Source organism: Vigna unguiculata, chromosome 9 (genome assembly GCF_037176805.1).
Source record: "Vigna unguiculata cultivar grain cowpea cultivar isolate G323 ecotype 2 chromosome 9, ASM3717680v1, whole genome shotgun sequence".
Classification (NCBI taxonomy): Eukaryota; Viridiplantae; Streptophyta; class Magnoliopsida; order Fabales; family Fabaceae; genus Vigna; species Vigna unguiculata.
In genome coordinates this window covers 16,495,941-16,514,857 of record NC_140800.1, presented here as the reverse complement: position 1 = coordinate 16,514,857, position 18,917 = coordinate 16,495,941, and the positions used below count along the sequence as shown (strand labels likewise).

Here is an 18,917-nt window from a genome sequence, read left to right as displayed (position 1 = left end):
CAACAAGACGTTTCCTTTATTTTAGTTAAAAGGAGATATCGTGGTTGTAGCTTCTTTTGTTCAGAAACGAAGAAGAAAAACAGTGTTCCTCACCAGTCACAGAACCGTCCGACGATCAATGTCTGCCTCCAAGGATTTCAGCTTCACCAATTTCTACCAAAACTCTGTGATGGTGATGGAACCCTTAGAGGTTAGTCCGTTTGCATGTTTGGTTTTTTAATGTTTTGTGTGTTTCATGTATACAGTTAGTTTTTGGACGAAAGTTTTAATTTTTCTGCCATCCTTTGCTTCAACCATGTCCATTATGTTTTATACAGTTGTTATTTTTAAGGATCTTTGTGGTTTTATGCATTACAGGAGTTTTTGGAGTTTGAAAAAGGATTTTATGAACAATGGGGCAAATCTCTACTGCTAGGGACAAATTTTTTCAGTGATCCTAGAGGAAACGTGATCAACGTAGAGTTTGAACAAACTCTTCTTCCTCAAAGACAGTTCCGTGCGGTAGAGCAGTTTATGGGATTTTATGACCTAAACGATGTGTATTACGTCTGTAGCTTTTACTGTGGAGATCGATATTTCCGTATAAGGTTGTTCGATCTGGACTGGAATGAAGTCGTGTATCCTGGTAGAAGGAACAATGGTCTAGCATGTGACCCTCTGTCCTCAGTCGGATTTTTCCAAGCCTTTAGAGTGCAGTTCATTCCAAACACGGAATGTAAGTTTAGTCATTTTTTTTATTTTTACTTTACATTTCGTGTTTTTTACTAATATAGGGTTTCTGTTGGTTGTTCTGGTAGCTGTTGATAATCTTGCCCGAGTACTTCCAAATGTTCTGTCAGGAAAAAATTTCCTTTAACCATCCGGTCAAGTTGTACGATCCTTTGACAAAAAAATTTGAAATTTTTGTGGACACAAATGAGGGTGGAAGGATGGTATTATTTGGATTTTTTCAGTATGTTGAATACTATGGGTTTGTTTCTCCTTGTTTCCTACATTTAAATTATGTAGGAAACAATGTCTTTGTTCACAGGATCTTCTCGGTGGAAGGAGTTGAAATTGATTATAGGAGAGATTTCGAGCCTGGTGGTAGCAACCAAGTTGAAGTTGGTTCTGTTGATTGTGAGAAAATATTAAGTTCTTATGATGTTCGGTCATCTTCTTTGGTATGGCTGATAGTTGTAGTTATTACTTAATTTTGGTTTATATTTATCTTGTTAACACAAATTCTTTGAATGTAGTATTTGGATGCGAAATTTGTGAAAGAAGGCTTGGTGAAAGGGAGAAAAAACTATGTTCTAACGAATGGTCATTCACAATACTGGAACTGCAAGATTCGATGGACAGGCAGGAGTTCATTTGAATGTTATCTGACTTGTGGTTGGAAGAAATACTGTCAGGAGAATGGGTTGGTTGCTAGAGATCGTGTTAGATTTATGGTGTAGATTGACCAAAGCAACGTCATCCAAATTCTGAAGATTTAGCAAGTATAAGTGTTTGTAGTTATTTTGGTGTGTAAAACGAATATATGGCACGTATGAACAATGTCTATTTAGTTTTCTTTATTTCAATAGAACTAATATTTTGTATGTCAACATTGATATTTTTGGTATGTTGGCATTAATGTTTGTCTAATATTTTGTATCTGAATATTAATCTTTTTTGGTATGTTGTCATCTTTGTTTATAAAGACCAGAATATATAATATTAAATGAAGTATGTATTGTAATTATATGTGGTATTTCGGATTGGTCAATGTATCATAATTTCATTTTAGTACTTTATATTATTTTTAAGTAGATTATTAGAGAAAAGAAAGATTTGAATAAATAAAAAATATATATTGTGAAATTAAAATTGTGAACGTGTACATTGTTTGAAAATCAAATTACTTAGAATAAATTAAAATAATATATTACTATATTTTGCATTATATGAAACGTAGAGCAAGAAAAATTAAAAGTTAATCAACTATTTTTAATAGCAATTGCTAAATAAAATTGGAAATTTATAAGTATTATTATATTTTGCATTATACGAAACGTAGAGCAAGAAAAATTAAAAGTTAATGAAGTATTCTTAATAGCAATTGCTAAATAAAATTGGAAATTTATAAGTATTATTACGTAAAAATCCATCCGAGTTCATTGAATATAAGTATTGTCATTGGGAATATTATGTACTACACAAAATTAAATTAATTTAATAATGTGTACTATGAAAATTAATAATTTAATGTGTACAATTAAGATTGAGTATAATGTTAAATATTTATAAAAACTATAATAAGTTAAAGATGTTAATATTTGTTACAATTATTATAGAGAACTGAATTGAAAAAGTAATTCGAAAGTTCATGATTTCATGTACTTAATATAGGTAAGATAGTCATAATTACAATAGCTATTTGATATATGAAAATGGATCACAATTTGTAGAGCTTATAACAATAATAATGTCAACTATGTGGGAGGTGTGGTAGAGAATGATGGTGGTTTGGTTAGTAAATAGTCATTATTAATTGGGCTAGTTATAGGTTTTAGAGTCTTGGTTTACTTGAAAAAATTAATAACGTGACAGTTATGTTATGAAGGTCCATGGCATAATTACGGTGGTGTGGTTAGTAAGTATATTCAGTATCAATTGGGCTGAATATAGGTTTTAAAAATACTTATTTTCATAACTAATTATTATACGAAGGTACATGGGCAACATTTGATCTGATTGTGGTAGGTGTGCCAAATAATTATGTTGGTGTGAATAATAAGTAATGACAGTCGTTTGTTGAATCTATGCATTGATTAAATATTGTTTGGTTTTTTTGGTGTATGGTAGATTAGAATTTTAATGCATATGCCAAAATAAGCACATATTCAAGGAATAAAAATGGTAAATTGAAGATATGATAAACCAACATATATGATGACAGAAGGAACCAATTTACTTGGATCTCCATCTTTTCCTTAAATGCATTCAAACAGAAACTTAAAACAGGACACCAATTCAGCATATGAATGCAGCACAATGAACAATTGATATCTTCAAAAGTAGCCTCTGATAGGAATTTTTCACAAAATACAGGCACACAGGTATGTTACCATACAATACAGTCATACATTGTTAAAAACTTCTTTGAAAACTACATTTGTCGTAGTAGTCAAAGGTTTGTTTTCATTGTCATGGATTAAAATCTTTAATCCAGATTTGCTTTTAACTCTAGAAGCTGCAACATATAATTGACCATGACTAAAAACTGGTGTTGGCAAATACAACCCAACACAATCTAAAGATTGTCCTTGAGATTTGTTAATGGTCATAGCATAAGACAACATGATCGGAATTGTCTTCTAATCAGCTTGAATGGCCAAGGGGACTGGGATGGTGACATGGACATACGTGGAATGTAAATCTCAGTCCCTTTTGATTTTTCAGTAATAATCTTTGCATTGATTACATGGTTTGCAAGTTTAGTCACTATTAATCAGCTACCATTACACAAACCTTGAGATTGATCCAAATTTCTTAAGAGCATAATTGGAGCACCAACCTTTAGCTTGATGCTATGGTTTGGTAGTCCATATGTTCTTAAAGAATTTAGAAATTCAGGTGTAATACCATCATATGCTTTAGCTTCTGTTGGCTCAGAGGTATCTATGCAATCAGAGCTTAGATATTCTTTAATTTCTCCTGAAATACATGAATTAGATTAAGTTGACAAATCTTAGTGATGATTTAGTAAATTGTTAATTATGAATAATGCCTGACCTGGAATTGATTCCAAAACAGATTGATTAATTTCATCAACTGTTTCAATTCGACTGGCTAGAATAGCTCTTGATATGAGGAACCCTTCATCTTTGTACTTTTGCATTAATCCTGGATATGTGCTATTGACAATGGCTTGGATAGGATCATTATATTCTGATATTAGTAATTCTGATGGGATTTCTATGTCAACTAATCCATCGTTTGGTTCATTCAATGCACCATTGCCAATTTTTATTATCCACGAAGAAAACTCTTCAATTTCAGCTATAGTAGACTACTGTAACCCATTTTGCAATAGCCGCATGTTCTTTGTCAAATTCATAATCTGGCAATGATCCCAAAGATAGGATGAATTTATAGTAGCATGAACAATATTAGACATGCTTCCACGTGGAATAACAGACAGTATTTGTCTAAAATCTCCTCCAAAACCAACTACTTTGCCACCAAAAATTGAATTAGTTTTGTTCTTTTCCCTCATGATGTCTTTTAAAGTACGATCCAATGCTTCAAAACAATACTTGTGAGTCATTGGTGCTTCATCCCAAATTATTAGGTTTGCCAATTTCATTGCTTCCACGTGGAATAACAGGCAGTATTTGTCTAAAATCTCCTCCAAAAATAACTACTTTGCCACCAAAAATTTAATTAGTTTTGTTCTTTTCCCTCATGATGTCTTTTAAAGTACGATCCAATGCTTCAAAACAATACTTGTGAATCATTGGTGCTTCATCCCAAATTATTAGGTTTGCCAATTTCATCAGGTCTGATAGTTCACTACCTTTTGTAATGTTGCAAACAGAGTGCTCTAGTGTAGGAGCTGGAATTAGTCATAATTTATTAAGTTATATTTTAATGTCTTGATGAATAATGCATAGAGAAAAGAACACAAACCTGTCATACGGTTAAAGTTAGATTCAAATATATGTAGCTCATCATCCTTGTTGTAATCAAGTTCTGCATATACCAATCTATTTCCACAATAAGCTACCACAAAATCATTGGGATAAGGCATAGACGGTCATTCCTTTAATGTTCTCTAGTTATTATGCAAGAGCTTCTCAATCTCAATTAAAGTCAAATTTTGAAGAGTTTCAATATTGAGAAGGAGTTCTGCAACACAAAAATTCAATTAACATACTTGGAACATGAAACATAGATTTGATATGCTTTAATTGATTGTACCTTCATTTGTAGCAATAATCCGTTCGTTGTATAGTATTCCATCAGACAACCATTCTCATGTTTTACTCCACAACTCTTCAGGTTTTAAGACAATATTTGACATGAGGATGGTTACAAATAATTTCCTTAAGAAGTGTCCGGATCCCCAATCTTTAGCTTCCTTAATAGCATCAACATATTCGGTATCTTCTGCTAAAAATCCACAAGCTTCACACACTTCTCTAAATGTAGCATATATTATGTTGTCAACAGTTCGAAGATCTACATATGATTGTGGACCTTTTACTACTGTTAGCATCCTCCTTAAGTAGAAAAATTCACCAGTTGCTGGGGGAACCCAGATAAGTCTGCCAATGGTGTTGCCCTTTTGTCTTGGTTTCCAACATCTTTTATTCTTGTTATAAACATACTTAGATACAAATTGTGGATATGTTAAATTCCTTGCATCAGAATATTTTTTGTTGCAGTCTATCCAGGTTGTAAACATTGACTCCTTAACTATTGGTTTTGCAATGATTTCATCAATATCATCATCATCCTTGAAGTACACTGATTGCTCACCAGGCAAATGAAAAAATAGTCGTTCAACAGCTGGATTTCTTCCATTAATAGAAATGAAAATATTCTCCAACATGCTTCACATGGGGAAATATATCTATAATCGATATACTGTTTGATTTCATCTGTAACAAGTTGAGGTACATTCTCATCATTGCCATTGGAAACTATAGCAGCTGTAATTCTATCATATCCTTTATTGATGTACTTAAATAAGTACTTGATATAATTGAAACGATTACACCATTCAACATTGACATGAGCTTGATATTTGACCAATATTGTAGGATTGTAAGGGACAACAAAACGATTATCTAGTTCTATGTCATTCTTGACAACAGTGATACTGTTGCTTCTTCGACGATAATGAGGAAAACCATCTTCTGCAATTGTGGTAATATTTTGGAATTTCTTCGGATAAAATCTGGAACATGAACCATTCTTCATGCACGAAGATGATCTATTAGATAATCCACATGGTCTATGCATCATATGTTCTTTGACACAGGCATACAATTGTGGCTCCTTTTTGGCACATGGTATTTCAGTTGAAATGACCTTATCTATATCCAAGGCTGTTGGATATTTGCTAGAAGGATGCAAGAATATTAGCAAATGAGCATGTGGTAAACCTCATTTCTGAAATTCAATACTATACATGTCTGTCAAAAATAAATTAACAATTACGTTGTTAGAAGACAACAATAGTTCAAAATTTGGCATTCAATCATCAAAATATTAATACTTACATGCTATTACTCTGCCCAATATATGCTTTTTCGTTAAATCTGATAGCAACTGATCAAATTTGATTCTAAATACTCTTGCAATAATATCTGGCCGGTCTGAAGACTTAACTTTGAACTCTTTAATATTTGAGATATCTCTGGCCATTTCGGGTTGCAAGTAAAAGTTAGAAATAGATATGGGAATCCTACATGACCACATATTGCCATTCCATCAAAATATAATTGATCCATAAATCTTCTGCCACCAACAAAGCTTGACGGAAGCACAAATCGTTTTCCTTTTTTAGAGGCATCAGTTTGACTTTCATTACTTGGTTGACAAAGGTTATTATACTTATCAACCCTCAGCTTGGATTGATTGTTTCTGATGAATGATAATCTTTCTGACTCAATCATTGTGTATCCATCAACAACAATTCTTAGAACAATCTTCTAGATCTAAGAATAGTCATTGCCTCACAATCTCGAGTCTGAATTCTAAAACAAAACCATTCCCTGATTGTTAACTGATTACGTTTTGATGCCAAAGAATCGCGATGACTAATATCATGCCTATAACCATCTTCACCATATGGAAACAATAGAGGATATTGATATCCCAAATAACTGGTGTGCAACTCATTTATTCTTTGCAGCTTACCTGTCCTGCTTTCCATAATAAAATATCTCTAGGAGAAGCGCTATCAACATCGCCAACGATTAATGCAGCTACTTCTGAAACCATTGGCATGTTGTATATTCGTCCATCCTTTTGCCTATCTGCTATAAGCCTTAACTTGAGATCATGAAATGGTTGTTCTGCATATCGATCCCTAGCCATTCTGAAAGATTTGCATTGTACATTGTACTTATCAACCATCTGAGTTAGTGTTCTTACAATTTCAGCATCAATATCATTATGGTTCCTACAATGACATTGAATTTCAAATCAAAATGATAGCCTCATTATATAATAAATTCAGAAACCATAATAGTAGTTTACCTCAAAGATTGAATTCTATTGTGTATCTCGTTATCAGTATCATATATGTATAGCTAAGCAAACTTTGGCTGTTTTCCAAGTGGTGGTAGAAGACTACCAATTCGATGACATGACTGGCCATGAACTCTTAAATTTGGTGGTCCACGTCCATTGTTATATTTGTTGTCAATTTTTGCTCCAGGAGATGTGAATGCAAACATTATGTTGTATGTTCTAATGTGTTGTTGATAACTTCGACTTTGTTTAGAATCAGATTGAAACAGAAGTTGTTGAAGTTCATCAGGGGGGCTTTTAACATTGGCAATTGAACTTTGCCATTACCACAACAAAGTTGAAAGTTGGGATTAATACTTCGATGACTTTTGTCAATACGTTCTTCATACCACATATGACCTTGGCAATGCTGACAAATATAGATTGGATCCCCTATATCTGCATACAACTTGCAAATGAATAGATTAGTGAGTTTATATTATCATAGATGATTGAAAAAATATATGACAATAATTGTTTTTAGAAGCCCTATCTTTATTTGTGATTGATGAATTCGTAGTTCATTTCATACTTTGCATGACTGTCTGCAAAATAAGTATTCATGTAATTTATCTAATACAATTGTAATCAAACTGATATAATTTTTTTATTTGACAAAGTATATGAATATTCATTTTGTTATTATAACTTAATTTTACCTTCTACATGGGAATTAAATGAATCTGAATTATCTCGGCTTAACTGTAGTTCATCAATAACTTCTAACTGCACTGATTGAGTTGGCATGTTGGAATCATTGGTTGTTGTGACTATATTAACAGTGGCTTTAAACCTCTGAAGAAGATTTTGTTGCTTTCTTCTGCTTCCAGCAATATCTCTTTGCTCATTCACCAAAGTAGGATGTCGACCTTTCATTGGTAATTCCTTATGAGACCTTTCTTCATTCACAAAACAACTTGTTACATCAGCTAATGGTGTACAATTTCGTCTTTTTGTTTCAGGGTGCTTCTATTGTATGCACGTAGCATTCATCCTCTTGTGTTGGATTATTTGTTTCCTTTTTAGTCTTGCACTTGTATTGGACTGGGTATTTTCATTATCCATCCTAATAGATAAAATAGTACATGAAAAATTTATATTAGAAATAACACTATGATATAAGGCATAACATATAAATTTAACATTTACGAACCGGATTCTTGGAGAATCGTTAAAAGCATCACAGCTAAGACACTTAAAAGAACCAACTTCGTGAGTTCTTTTCGTACAAACGTTACACACCAGATAATTCCATCCATCATTTCCTAAGTTAAATTTAAGTGTAAGTGCAACAGTAACACAAGAAATCTCCTATATCAATACAAAAAAGGTCAATAATATCATCAACAATTACAAAATGGACTTAAAAGAAATTTACAAACATGACAACTACCTCTAATACAGTAATAATCTCTGAAACACTTTTAACAACATATTTATACATAAACCTATCAACATGACTAATCTGTGAAGAGCCACTATATTGACTCCCCTCCTCAAAAGTTTCACTGTTAGAGGTTCTACAAAGAACAAATTTGTTAGTGTTTATGAAAAAATAATAATTAATCAACAATACATGGCTAACATATAAACATACTCTGCAAATTGCTTCTTAAAATCAATCAGCTCAAGTATGTCATCACCCATTATCAGTTTCGAACCATTCCAAGAATTAGACAGTGACACTGGCCATGGACCTATACAAACAAATTAAATTAGATTAAATAATAATGATAATCTAAATATAGTAATGACGTTATTCATAACTGAAGCAGGCTTTATCTTAGCCTGAGTAAGAATAATAGCAACATTAGATGTTTGACTACATGTCCTCCAATAACTCAATAATTTCTCACAATACGAATCCCACAATGTGCAACAGATTATAACACCACTACATTAATGACATAACAACAACAAATTACAAAATAGTTATCAAATAATTAAAAAAATATTGTAAATATAAAACACCATACATAATGAAACAAACCTCAAATCTTTGAGGTCAAACACAACATTTTTGGAATGGCCTTTCTCCTCTACATTGTCCAGCATACCAATCACATCTAACATGCAAAAAAATTAATAAATTAACAATAAAAATAAATATAGGGCACATACATAACGATACAACAATAAACTTACCAACCAACAAATCAACACAATACTTTCCATCAATGATATCCTTTATACTTTTGAACTTCCAAAGCTTTCTAGGTATGCTTGCAATGGGTTGTGGTCGTATAGACGTTGCTCCTATAAACAACAGCTTAAATGGATGCTCACAAACTCTATATTGAGCTCTGTTCTTCAACAGTTTAAAGTTATGCATTATGTAAGTTTCACCCTCTTTTAGCTTCTCTTCCCAAACACCCATATCTTCCTTCTTAATCATTGCAACAATAACATCACCCTGAACAACAAATTAAAACATATATGGTTAAATATAGTTGTCATCTAATAAAATAAAATGTACAACATGCTAAAATATGGTACTTTACATTATCTTTTGATCCATCAGAACCATTTCCATACTTCGTTTGGAATCCCAGGACTCAACATACCACGAATCTACGATTCTAACAGCAAGTTTCAACATTTCCTTTCTTCCATCAATATCCTTGATCATATCAAATTTTTTTGCCATCTAATACGTGACAAAAATTAGGTGTTAAGTTTCAACCAACGACACAACGACTTCAAATAAAGAAAACAAAAATAAAGTAAACAAAATATCAAGGTACGAATCTTCTTCAACAAAATCACAACAAAATCTTCTTCAATATGTTCTAATCATATACAACTGAAAAAATGAACAGAAAAAAGTCCTGAAAATAACAAAAAAAATTTCTTTTCAACAAAAACATCACAACATCTTCCAAAAAAGATGAATAAATAATATCTGAAACAAAAGGAAACTTCTATAACGTCTTTTAAAACATAATACAACACAATGACGAAGTACAAAAAAAAAGGAACAAAATAATGAACAAAAAAAAACATCAGAAATTTCTTTTCAAGAAAAACATCACAACGTCTTCTAAGAACGATGAACAAATAATATCTAAAACAAAAAGAAACTTCTATAAACGTCTTTTAAAAGATAATACAACACAATGACGAAGTACAAAAACAATGGATAGAGAAGAAAGATGCATCAAGAACAAAAAACAGTAAATACAAAATATTTAACTTTAAAAAAAAATATCAACAACAACGATCAACAAATAAAATGTAGTTCAAAAGTTAAAGAAAATGAACTTACGGAACTAAGAAAGGAATGAAGAAGAAGAAGAAGAAATAGAGAAGAAGGAGGAAGGGAAAAGAAGGATACCTGGAGAAGAACGACGCAGGTAACTTGCCTTGGAGAAGAAGAATTTTCAAATGTCACAACAAATGTCCATCACATCATTTAACACTCTGCACCGCCAAACACACTACAACACCAAAATGACCAAAATACCTTTAGTCTAGCACACGTGTCAATGAACGGGAATGTCTAATTCAGTAACTTTATTATCCTAACATTTTCTTAGATATATAGTAGAAGTAACATTAGAATTTTTTTTCTCATTTTTTTTTTCAAAATGCCGTCTTTAATCAATTGTAACAGCTTCTCTATTTGTAAAAAAAAATCACACATATTTGAAAAAATATAAAGCCGAATTTAAATTTACTTGTACAGATACTAGTTTTTGGGGTTAATTTAACCACTTAAGCATAATCAACCATCTTAAAATATATCTCTTTGACAAACTCTCTTATTTTCATAGTTGGAGCTGAATAAATATGATGGTAGAAAGAAATAGATGAAGTGTACATAAAAAAAATTGTAATATATTATTCCTTTTTTTAGTATAAATTTATTAATTACATAAAAAATCACGTGATATAAAAAATAAAAAGAGATAAACTTTCCCATTTTATTTCAACTTAGGGGGAAAGTGTTTTCTAATTAAATTATGTTTATAAAATAATGTTGAAAGTCTAATAAAAACTAAAAGTAAGAAAGTAATCGAATGTTAATAGTTAATAACTTCAAATTATTAGCTAACTTATTAAATTATAAGTATTTAGTAAAGTTGTTTGTTAAAGTAACATTATAAATGTAACCCTTTAAAGAATCAATAACTTCGTATTTTGTTAATAAATTTCAGTCTCTTTCAAGAACATAATTCAACCCATGATAACAAAAAACAATTAACAATTTCATATGATTTCCAACAAAAACACTACCGAAGCCAATATTTGCTTTTTCCTAAATAAAAATAGTTTTAGATAAACTCTTTCAATCAAATTTAGAAGTATGAATTCAGTAGTCTAACTGTGAAAAGTCATTTTCAGTGCATCTATAAACGTGTTTATAATAAATAAAGAATAAAGAATAGAGTAGTTTAAAGTAAAAAATTTATTTACACAATCTAATTTAAAATTCTTCATCAAACTTTGGTATATAAATACTTATGCACTATAAAGTGGCGGTGCTGCAGAAAACAGCATTGCATGGAAAGATAGTATCTACTATTTCTGGCAATAAATAAATAAATCTAAAAAATAATGACTTCACGCATTATGCTCATCATTCATCAATAACTTATATATAGAAGCATAACTAGATCAATAGCAATTATCTGTACATAGAATTCATACCAAATGAGAAGAAGGAATGGCCATTCTTCAGAAACATATCATGTCTAAAACAATCTTAGGCTACACAATAGGAGACTGCCTGAATTAATTCTACGCCGTTGCATCCAACTCTCAATCAACAAATCTTCATTGCTTTTAACTTTGAGGTAATCATCCATGTCATACCTTAATCCTTTGGATTTACCTGTTAATGACTGCTCCGTGTAACAATAAGCTTCTCCAAATTTACTGTATACATCTTTTCCAACATACTCCTGAAGGTAATCAGGGCTCCAGCTTCCACGACTGCTAATAGAAATGCTACCTTGATCTTCTACTTTGATGTTTTCCTATCACCCATGAACAAATTTTAGCAACCCAAGTAATATAAAAGGAGGTAAAAATAAGTATAGACATAAGAATATAAGGGTCAACAATTGTTGGCGTAGTTTAAAGTTTTCCCATATCAATGGCAATTTTGTATAATGATCCCTTGAATTTAATTTTGCTATTCGGTAACTCCAACCAGATTATGCAACATATGTGGGTAAATGTCCTGATAAAATGACGATGCGATGATGGTTAAAAGAATCATACAAATTTTCCAGAGCTATTCTCTAAACAGTAAATTTAAGCGAGACCGTGAAATATATGAAAGTCACATGTGAAGATACAACATATAATTATCATATGGTCATGTTACTTCCACAAATTATTCAATCTCAGACACATTTAATGGAACAATTTGAGAGAAAATTGATTACCTGAGTAGAACTTGAAGTTTTCGGAGTGACTGCCATACGTGCCTTATTCAGGCTTGTCATAGGAGAAGCATCATTCCCTGTTTCCCATTGCAACCATGGCAATGTAACTCCATCCATCAAAACAGGAAGAGATCTAGGCACAGTGACGGGAAGGCTATTAACTGTTTCTGGTTTTATTAGTCCTCCAATGGATGAGCTTGCATCACTCCTTTCACCATCAAGTGATGAAATATCTGTATCTTCAACATTTGAAATAAAATCCTCAATATATCTCTCAGCCTCCTCGGTCAAGCGCATTGACACTCGGCTTCTGTCATTGCTTCTCTGGACAGAGAAACAAAAATACATAAATAACACTGTTCAAATAAATCAAAACAACTAATTCATCATCTCTTCCTTCACGAAGAAAGTCTAATATTGGTAAAATTATATTATCATTATCAGAACTAGAAGCACAATAGAGATAAGCACCTTCCTGGTTCTCAATGGATTTTGTATATGATTGTCCTCCTTGGCAGGAATCAATTCATTAACAATCTTAGAAAGTTCTCTGCCTCGCTGCTCCTCATACACTATTTCAGCTAATAACTCCTGTTTTCGCTTCTCTGACTGTAATTTTAAACCAAAAAAAAGGAAAAATATGATTCTCTGGTCAAATAACTTCTACCAGCAAACAGCATATTTCAGTGTTCAAAACAGTCCAAGGTATGCAATGAGAGTGGTCTAACCTTCCTTGTGACATTAATGGAAAGTTACAATGTTTGGATTGATAGAAAGTGATGGAATGAAGTGGAACAAAATGAAATCATATTAGGTTCCATTGTTTTTGGATGTGTTAAAAATAGGATGGAATGATATAAACCTTGATGGATATGGAATCCATCCTCTTTTTCTTCATCTTAAAATTGAGAGCCGAAGTATGGGATGGAACAACTTATTTACATTAATGATAACTTTATTTCACTTGACTCCATTTTTTTCTATTTCATTTCGTTTCACCCACCGTTAGATATCCAAAGATAACTAAGTTTGCAACAGGAGTTACTACTCCAGAATGGTCTGGTGTGCTTGTTTCTGCTTATTGGACCTCCGCCATGTGCAATGTAAGAAGAACAAAACAAACACAAGAGTCTAATACTCAGTTTGCTAAATCCATATAAAAAATTAAGTATTTCACAAATGTGTGCCCCCCACAGCAACACAGTAACAAAGCAAAGATGTTTGGTTTACATTACAGAGGTGCAAGTTTCCATACCATAGTTTAAACTGCAGAAAAATACTTTTTTTTGCACTGCAGAGTTTAATTAATAATTTGATTTTCTAGTAAAACCGCATATGGTTGAGCTTCCCAGCTAAAAGTATACCGCCTTCCCCCGCCCCTCTCACAATAAAAAGCTAGCGCAATAGAAAATTATGTTATGAAGTCAGCAAAGACTATTACCCAGACACTCATACAACTCAATAAAAAGCTGTCATCAGTACGAAAGAAAGAATTTTTATTGTATTTGAAATTTTATTACCTGTTCCAGTTCAGTTTCGTAGCTACTTCTGATAGAAGAATTGCTTGATAACAAGTGATCACCTGCGGATAAAGTGGAGGTCCTCGGTTTTACCACAGCCTAAAAATGAGCAGAGGATGCAATCATAACAATGCTAAAGCATGGTAGAGACTATACAATACAAACAAGCAGATTTAATTAAAAAAACATGTTTCACGAACCTGTTCAGGTTCCATATTCCTTAATACTTTCTGCTTTGCTTTGTGCAGTCCTTTATCAATATCAGTAAGTGACACCTGAACATTTCTAAAATAAGTAAGAATATGAAGCAAAATTCATCAAACTGAGACAGTTCTCTTGCACCACTGTAACTCTTCAACCTTTTTCTGTGCATAAACTGCCCGTTGTTTCGCAATTCCACTCTTATTAGAGTGAGCCGCTGCTGCTTCATCATCCGTGAGAACAGATGAATGACTCTGAAAAGAGACAGAGGCAATCTCAAATTTGGGGACAATACAAAAAATTATGTTGTTGACGAATTTTAGAAAAGACTGAATACCACCTTTTATAAGCCCTTGTTTTCTGTTTTCAAAACTTTATACAGGGAGTTAAAATAACCTTCATTGATAAAGGACAACTTATTTTCTTCATCTTAACATTGTTTTCTCTATGTTTAATTCTTATTGTTAACGTTTGCTATACAAACTAATAACAGAAAACATTTTCTCAAACCAACTACCCTGAAATCTTAGTAAGTTTCTTTTTAACCTTTATCTTCTTTTCTTAATTATACTTTGACTTTCAAAATTCCTGTCAAATCCCTCTATCTTTATTTGTAACATCCAAACAATAGAAGAAAAGATTACCATTTCACTCTCCTAAACATAACATATGAGCTTCAATTTATGGATACTTTCATAGGAAGAATTACTGCTACAAGCTTCCACAGCAAGATATAAACAAGTATAATCCTGAAAATGATCACACTTACAGAGTAGCCATCGTACGCCCTCAAATCCCGCTGACTAAGGGACTTTCTGAGCACTGGTCTTTGATCTGAAGCAACTGGCTTATGCATAAGCTTGTTCCCAACATCAGTATTTTTCAGATTTGAACGACTTCTAGAATTCTGAGATTGATCAAGGTCACTCTGTATCATGCAAGATATGTACATGCATAAATACATGATTTTTTAGTGAAGTTAAAGAGAACCATAATAAATGGCGCTAATCACCCAATTGAGGAGGGGATGGTAATTTTAGAGTGCAAGCAAAGCAGGCTGGTTGGTATTTGATTCTAAAATCCAGTTTTATCAAAAGAAACTCGGAACAGCTTGAGCTAGATCTCTTAGTTTATAAATAATTTAAGCATTGAACTTAAATGAAAAAACAAAAACAAAAACAACAATATTATCAAATAATATACTAAGTAAAACACTTAAAAACATGAGCTCTGACCAATCAAACAGATTAGATGGCTGACTTAGCCAAATAGTTTTTGTGTTAAAAGAAAACGATGGCAATTACACACAAAAAAAAAATATCAACCTCTTTTTTTTTGAAACACAAAAATCAACAGCACTTTTTTTGAAACAATATCAATCTCTCTAAAAGCAAAAGTGAATTCCCCCAAGCATGGAAAGCAACAGTACTATATTTTGTCATCCAAGGACCTACCATAATGGTTTATATGGTCCACCAGTTGTATTCAAAGTAAATTCTCTTTTTCACTGTAAAAGGAAGCTAGATCCATTTTTTCAGCTATTAAAAAGATCGTTCACTCTTTCCAACAAGCTTAAATGACATTATAAAACGAATTAGATTGGATAGATAGATTTCACCAGCAGAAACAAATATGCAACTAACAGTGCCTAGTTTGAGAAATAAATAAGAGGGGAAATTACGCTAGGAATGAGGTGAGTCCTAGCATTACAAATGTAGCGGAAAATCGTTACTAATTTTTCAGTCCTTTCATTTCATTCTCCTCTTCAGTCTTCACTCTACTTCCCAAATAACTTAAAACCACAACAAAACAATATATTACGAAAATATTGTCCCCCTGACACCTAACCCATTAAACGATTCGAAATAGATATTAAAATTTGAGCAACCATTACCTACACAGAATAACTCAAGAACACTAATTTCTCCACCTAAACGGCGTACAACGGATTATTATTTACTTCGAATTTATAACCAACACTGAAATCAAACCCAATCATAAAACTATAGCAAATCAAATACGTTCACTGGAATACCTCGGAATCGCTGATTTGATACCGAACCACCGATACCGATCTCCGTCTTCTCGAATTCGCATCGGCTACCGGTCTTACCCCACCACCACCGCCAACACTGCTCCTTCTATCATCTCCGGCTCCGGAACTCTTCCTCGAAACGGACCTCCCTCGCCGCTGCGACGCGCCGGCGACGGCGGGACTGGCCTCCGACTCGGAGGTTCTGGAACCGCCGAAACGGCCGCGATTCCCGGACTCGAAGAACTCGATGGCGAGATCGTCGAGGCTGATCTCCGGGAAGACGGAGCCGCGGACAGTGTTGACGAAGCGGCCTTTCGGAGTGCGGCGATCGGCGCCGCCGTCGTCGTCGCGAGAGAGAAAGGAGTGGCGGGCAGGACGGCTGAGGCTCCGGGAGCGGCGGTGGTGGAGGGAGGAGGAGGAAGCGGAGTCGTCGGCGGAGGAGGCTCCCACAGGTGTTCTCTTGGTGGTGGATTTGAATGCAGCCGTGGCCATCGGAGAAAGGGGAAATTGAAATGCAGAATTCTAGGTTTGCGAAAATTCAAATTTCATTCATTGCTGGTAAAGAAATGTGAGTTAGTGCAGTGAAGACGGAGAAAAACATTGGCGGAGAGACCAGAAAAGCCAGAGGGATTTGAATATCGTAACTATTCAATTATGTTTGGTACTGAGGCATTATTGGTATTCGGACAGTACTACACTATATAATAATAAAACATATTTATATTTAAGATAAAGAAAAAATATAATAAATTAATTTAATAAATGAATTTATTTTAAATGTAAAATATTTTAATCAATTTAATATTAATTATTAATATGAATTTTAAAGTAATTATTAAATGATATTGTAAAATACTTTATTTATACCCATATATCTATATTTATATATAAATTTATTTGAACAGCACTACAAAATGATTTCGATTCAATTAAGATAACATAAAAATCTAAATAATTTCTTTTAACTTAAAAAAATTATTTTATTTATTTTATATGATTTATTCTTATAATTTTTTTTCAAATTAATTATTTTTAAACTAGATTAAATAATTTTAATAAAAAAATTATTCATAACAAAATTTATTTTTATTTAATTTTAAAATTAAAAGAAATAACACATGTTCGCATAACACATGTGTTTTTACTAATACTATTAAAATTTATTGATAATTTATAATTTCTGTATAATTTATGTCATTTAGTCAGAAGTTAACAAATACTTTGGATGTGAAAATAAAATATTATAAAAGTTATTAATTGTAATTAATATAGGTGTGTGAGAGAGTGATAATCTAAAAATTATTTACATTGATCAATACATTTAACTAATTAACTTGATGTTCATTTAGAACTTTACTAGTATAATGTATGGAATAGAAAACTTTATTTTTTCTTTGTCACAAAACAGTTCAAATCGCATAATCACTTACATCACACGTAAATTCAAATCCAATTTCCCAGCTAGGTGCAATGATTATAGGTGTAAAGACTAGACTGGTTTTTCAAAGATTGAAAACATTTAAGGGTTAAATATGTTTTTGGTCCCTCAAGTTTCAGTGAATTTTGGAATTAGTCCCTCATCAAAACTTTATATCAATTTAGTTCTCCATCTTTCAAAATGCATGAATTTAGTCCTTTTAACCAAATTTTGTTAAGTTTATCTGACGTTTCAAGCACATTTCATGATAATATTTAAGTTAACATTGAAGCAAAACTGTGTCAAACAGTGTAAATAATTTAAATACTATCATGAAATGCACTTGAAACGTCAGATAAACTTAATAAAATTTGGTTAAAAGGACTAGATTCATGCATTTTGAAAGATAAAGGACTAAATTGGTCAAAAGTTTTGATGAGAGACTAATTCTAAATTTCACTAAAACTTGAGGGACCAAAAACATATTTAACCCATTTAAATACTCTTCATCAAATTGAAAGGAGTGTCTTTGTTGAGCAAATTACTCGATGGCTTAGTTATCTTTGAGAAATCTGCGATGAAATGTTTATAAAAGTTATAGCATGTCCAAGAAAGCTTTGGATTCCTTTCACATTTGTTGGTGGTGGGAGTTTCTCGATGACATCCACTTTTTCTTTGTCAACTTCAATGCCCTTGAAAGATATTTTGTGGCCCAAGACAATCCCTTCAGTTACCATGAAATGGTATTTCTCCAAATTGAGAATGAGATTGGTTTGAACTAGTAGCGGTCCTTTTAAAGATGGGGGAGCCACGGATCCCCTAATGTTTTTTTTTTAATTTATATATATTTTAAAAATATATTTATATATTATTTTATTATTTATATAAATTTGGTTTAAAAAAGCTTTTCTAAAAATTGAAAACTATTTATTTTTCCTCTTTTGTTATTTTTTGTTCTCTTTTATTTGCTTTCTCTATTCTCTATACATCTCTTTCTCGTATCTTTTTTCTATCTCAATTTTCATCCTCAATATCTCATCATTTTCAAAATCAAATTGCACTAAGACGAAATTAAGGAG

The 18,917-nt window shown here is 32.3% G+C and overlaps 2 protein-coding genes and 1 pseudogene across 3 annotated transcripts; all 3 read right to left on the bottom strand.

Moving 5' to 3' along the window:
* Positions 1–3,107: 3,107 nt before the first annotated feature.
* LOC114163498 (uncharacterized) lies at positions 3,108–8,148 on the bottom strand (annotated as a pseudogene).
* A 316-nt stretch (positions 8,149–8,464) lies between these two features.
* Positions 8,465–9,677, bottom strand: LOC146883625 (uncharacterized). Its single transcript, XM_085666132.1, has 3 exons — positions 9,418–9,677; positions 9,263–9,338; positions 8,465–8,969 (listed from the first exon to the last, which is right to left on the bottom strand). Exons 1-3 carry the CDS (start codon positions 9,665–9,667, stop codon positions 8,945–8,947), a joined length of 351 nt encoding a protein of 116 aa, XP_085522258.1. The 5' UTR covers positions 9,668–9,677; the 3' UTR covers positions 8,465–8,944.
* A 2,171-nt stretch (positions 9,678–11,848) lies between these two features.
* LOC114195998 (uncharacterized) lies at positions 11,849–17,101 on the bottom strand. Of its 2 annotated transcripts, none has more exons than XM_028086468.2 (8): positions 16,422–17,101; positions 15,156–15,314; positions 14,545–14,640; positions 14,386–14,460; positions 14,186–14,284; positions 13,137–13,274; positions 12,666–12,989; positions 11,849–12,251 (listed from the first exon to the last, which is right to left on the bottom strand). In XM_028086468.2, exons 1-8 carry the CDS (start codon positions 16,911–16,913, stop codon positions 11,967–11,969), a joined length of 1,668 nt encoding a protein of 555 aa, XP_027942269.1. In that variant the 5' UTR covers positions 16,914–17,101; the 3' UTR covers positions 11,849–11,966. The 2 variants fall into 2 exon arrangements, with proteins under 2 accessions (XP_027942269.1, XP_027942270.1); XM_028086469.2 differs by having other exon boundaries at positions 15,156–15,293.
* Positions 17,102–18,917: the final 1,816 nt, after the last annotated feature.

What these genes read in the sequence shown, in the direction of transcription:
- LOC114195998 (XM_028086468.2), bottom strand. Translation starts at nt 16,913, where the DNA reads ATGGCCACGGCTGCATTCAAATCCACCACCAAGAGAACACCTGTGGGA. An exon ending in GGGCGTACGATGGCTACTCT is followed by an intron (nt 14,641 to 15,155) that starts GTAAGTGTGATC and finishes GTCTCTTTTCAG; the next exon opens with AGTCATTCATCTGTTCTCAC. An exon ending in GGAATATGGAACCTGAACAG is followed by an intron (nt 14,285 to 14,385) that starts GTTCGTGAAACA and finishes GCTCATTTTTAG; the next exon opens with GCTGTGGTAAAACCGAGGAC.
- LOC146883625 (XM_085666132.1), bottom strand. Translation starts at nt 9,667, where the DNA reads ATGATTAAGAAGGAAGATATGGGTGTTTGGGAAGAGAAGCTAAAAGAG. An exon ending in TTGTGTTGATTTGTTGGTTG is followed by an intron (nt 9,339 to 9,417) that starts GTAAGTTTATTG and finishes TTTGCATGTTAG; the next exon opens with ATGTGATTGGTATGCTGGAC. An exon ending in TTTGACCTCAAAGATTTGAG is followed by an intron (nt 8,970 to 9,262) that starts GTTTGTTTCATT and finishes TTGTTTGTATAG; the next exon opens with GTCCATGGCCAGTGTCACTG.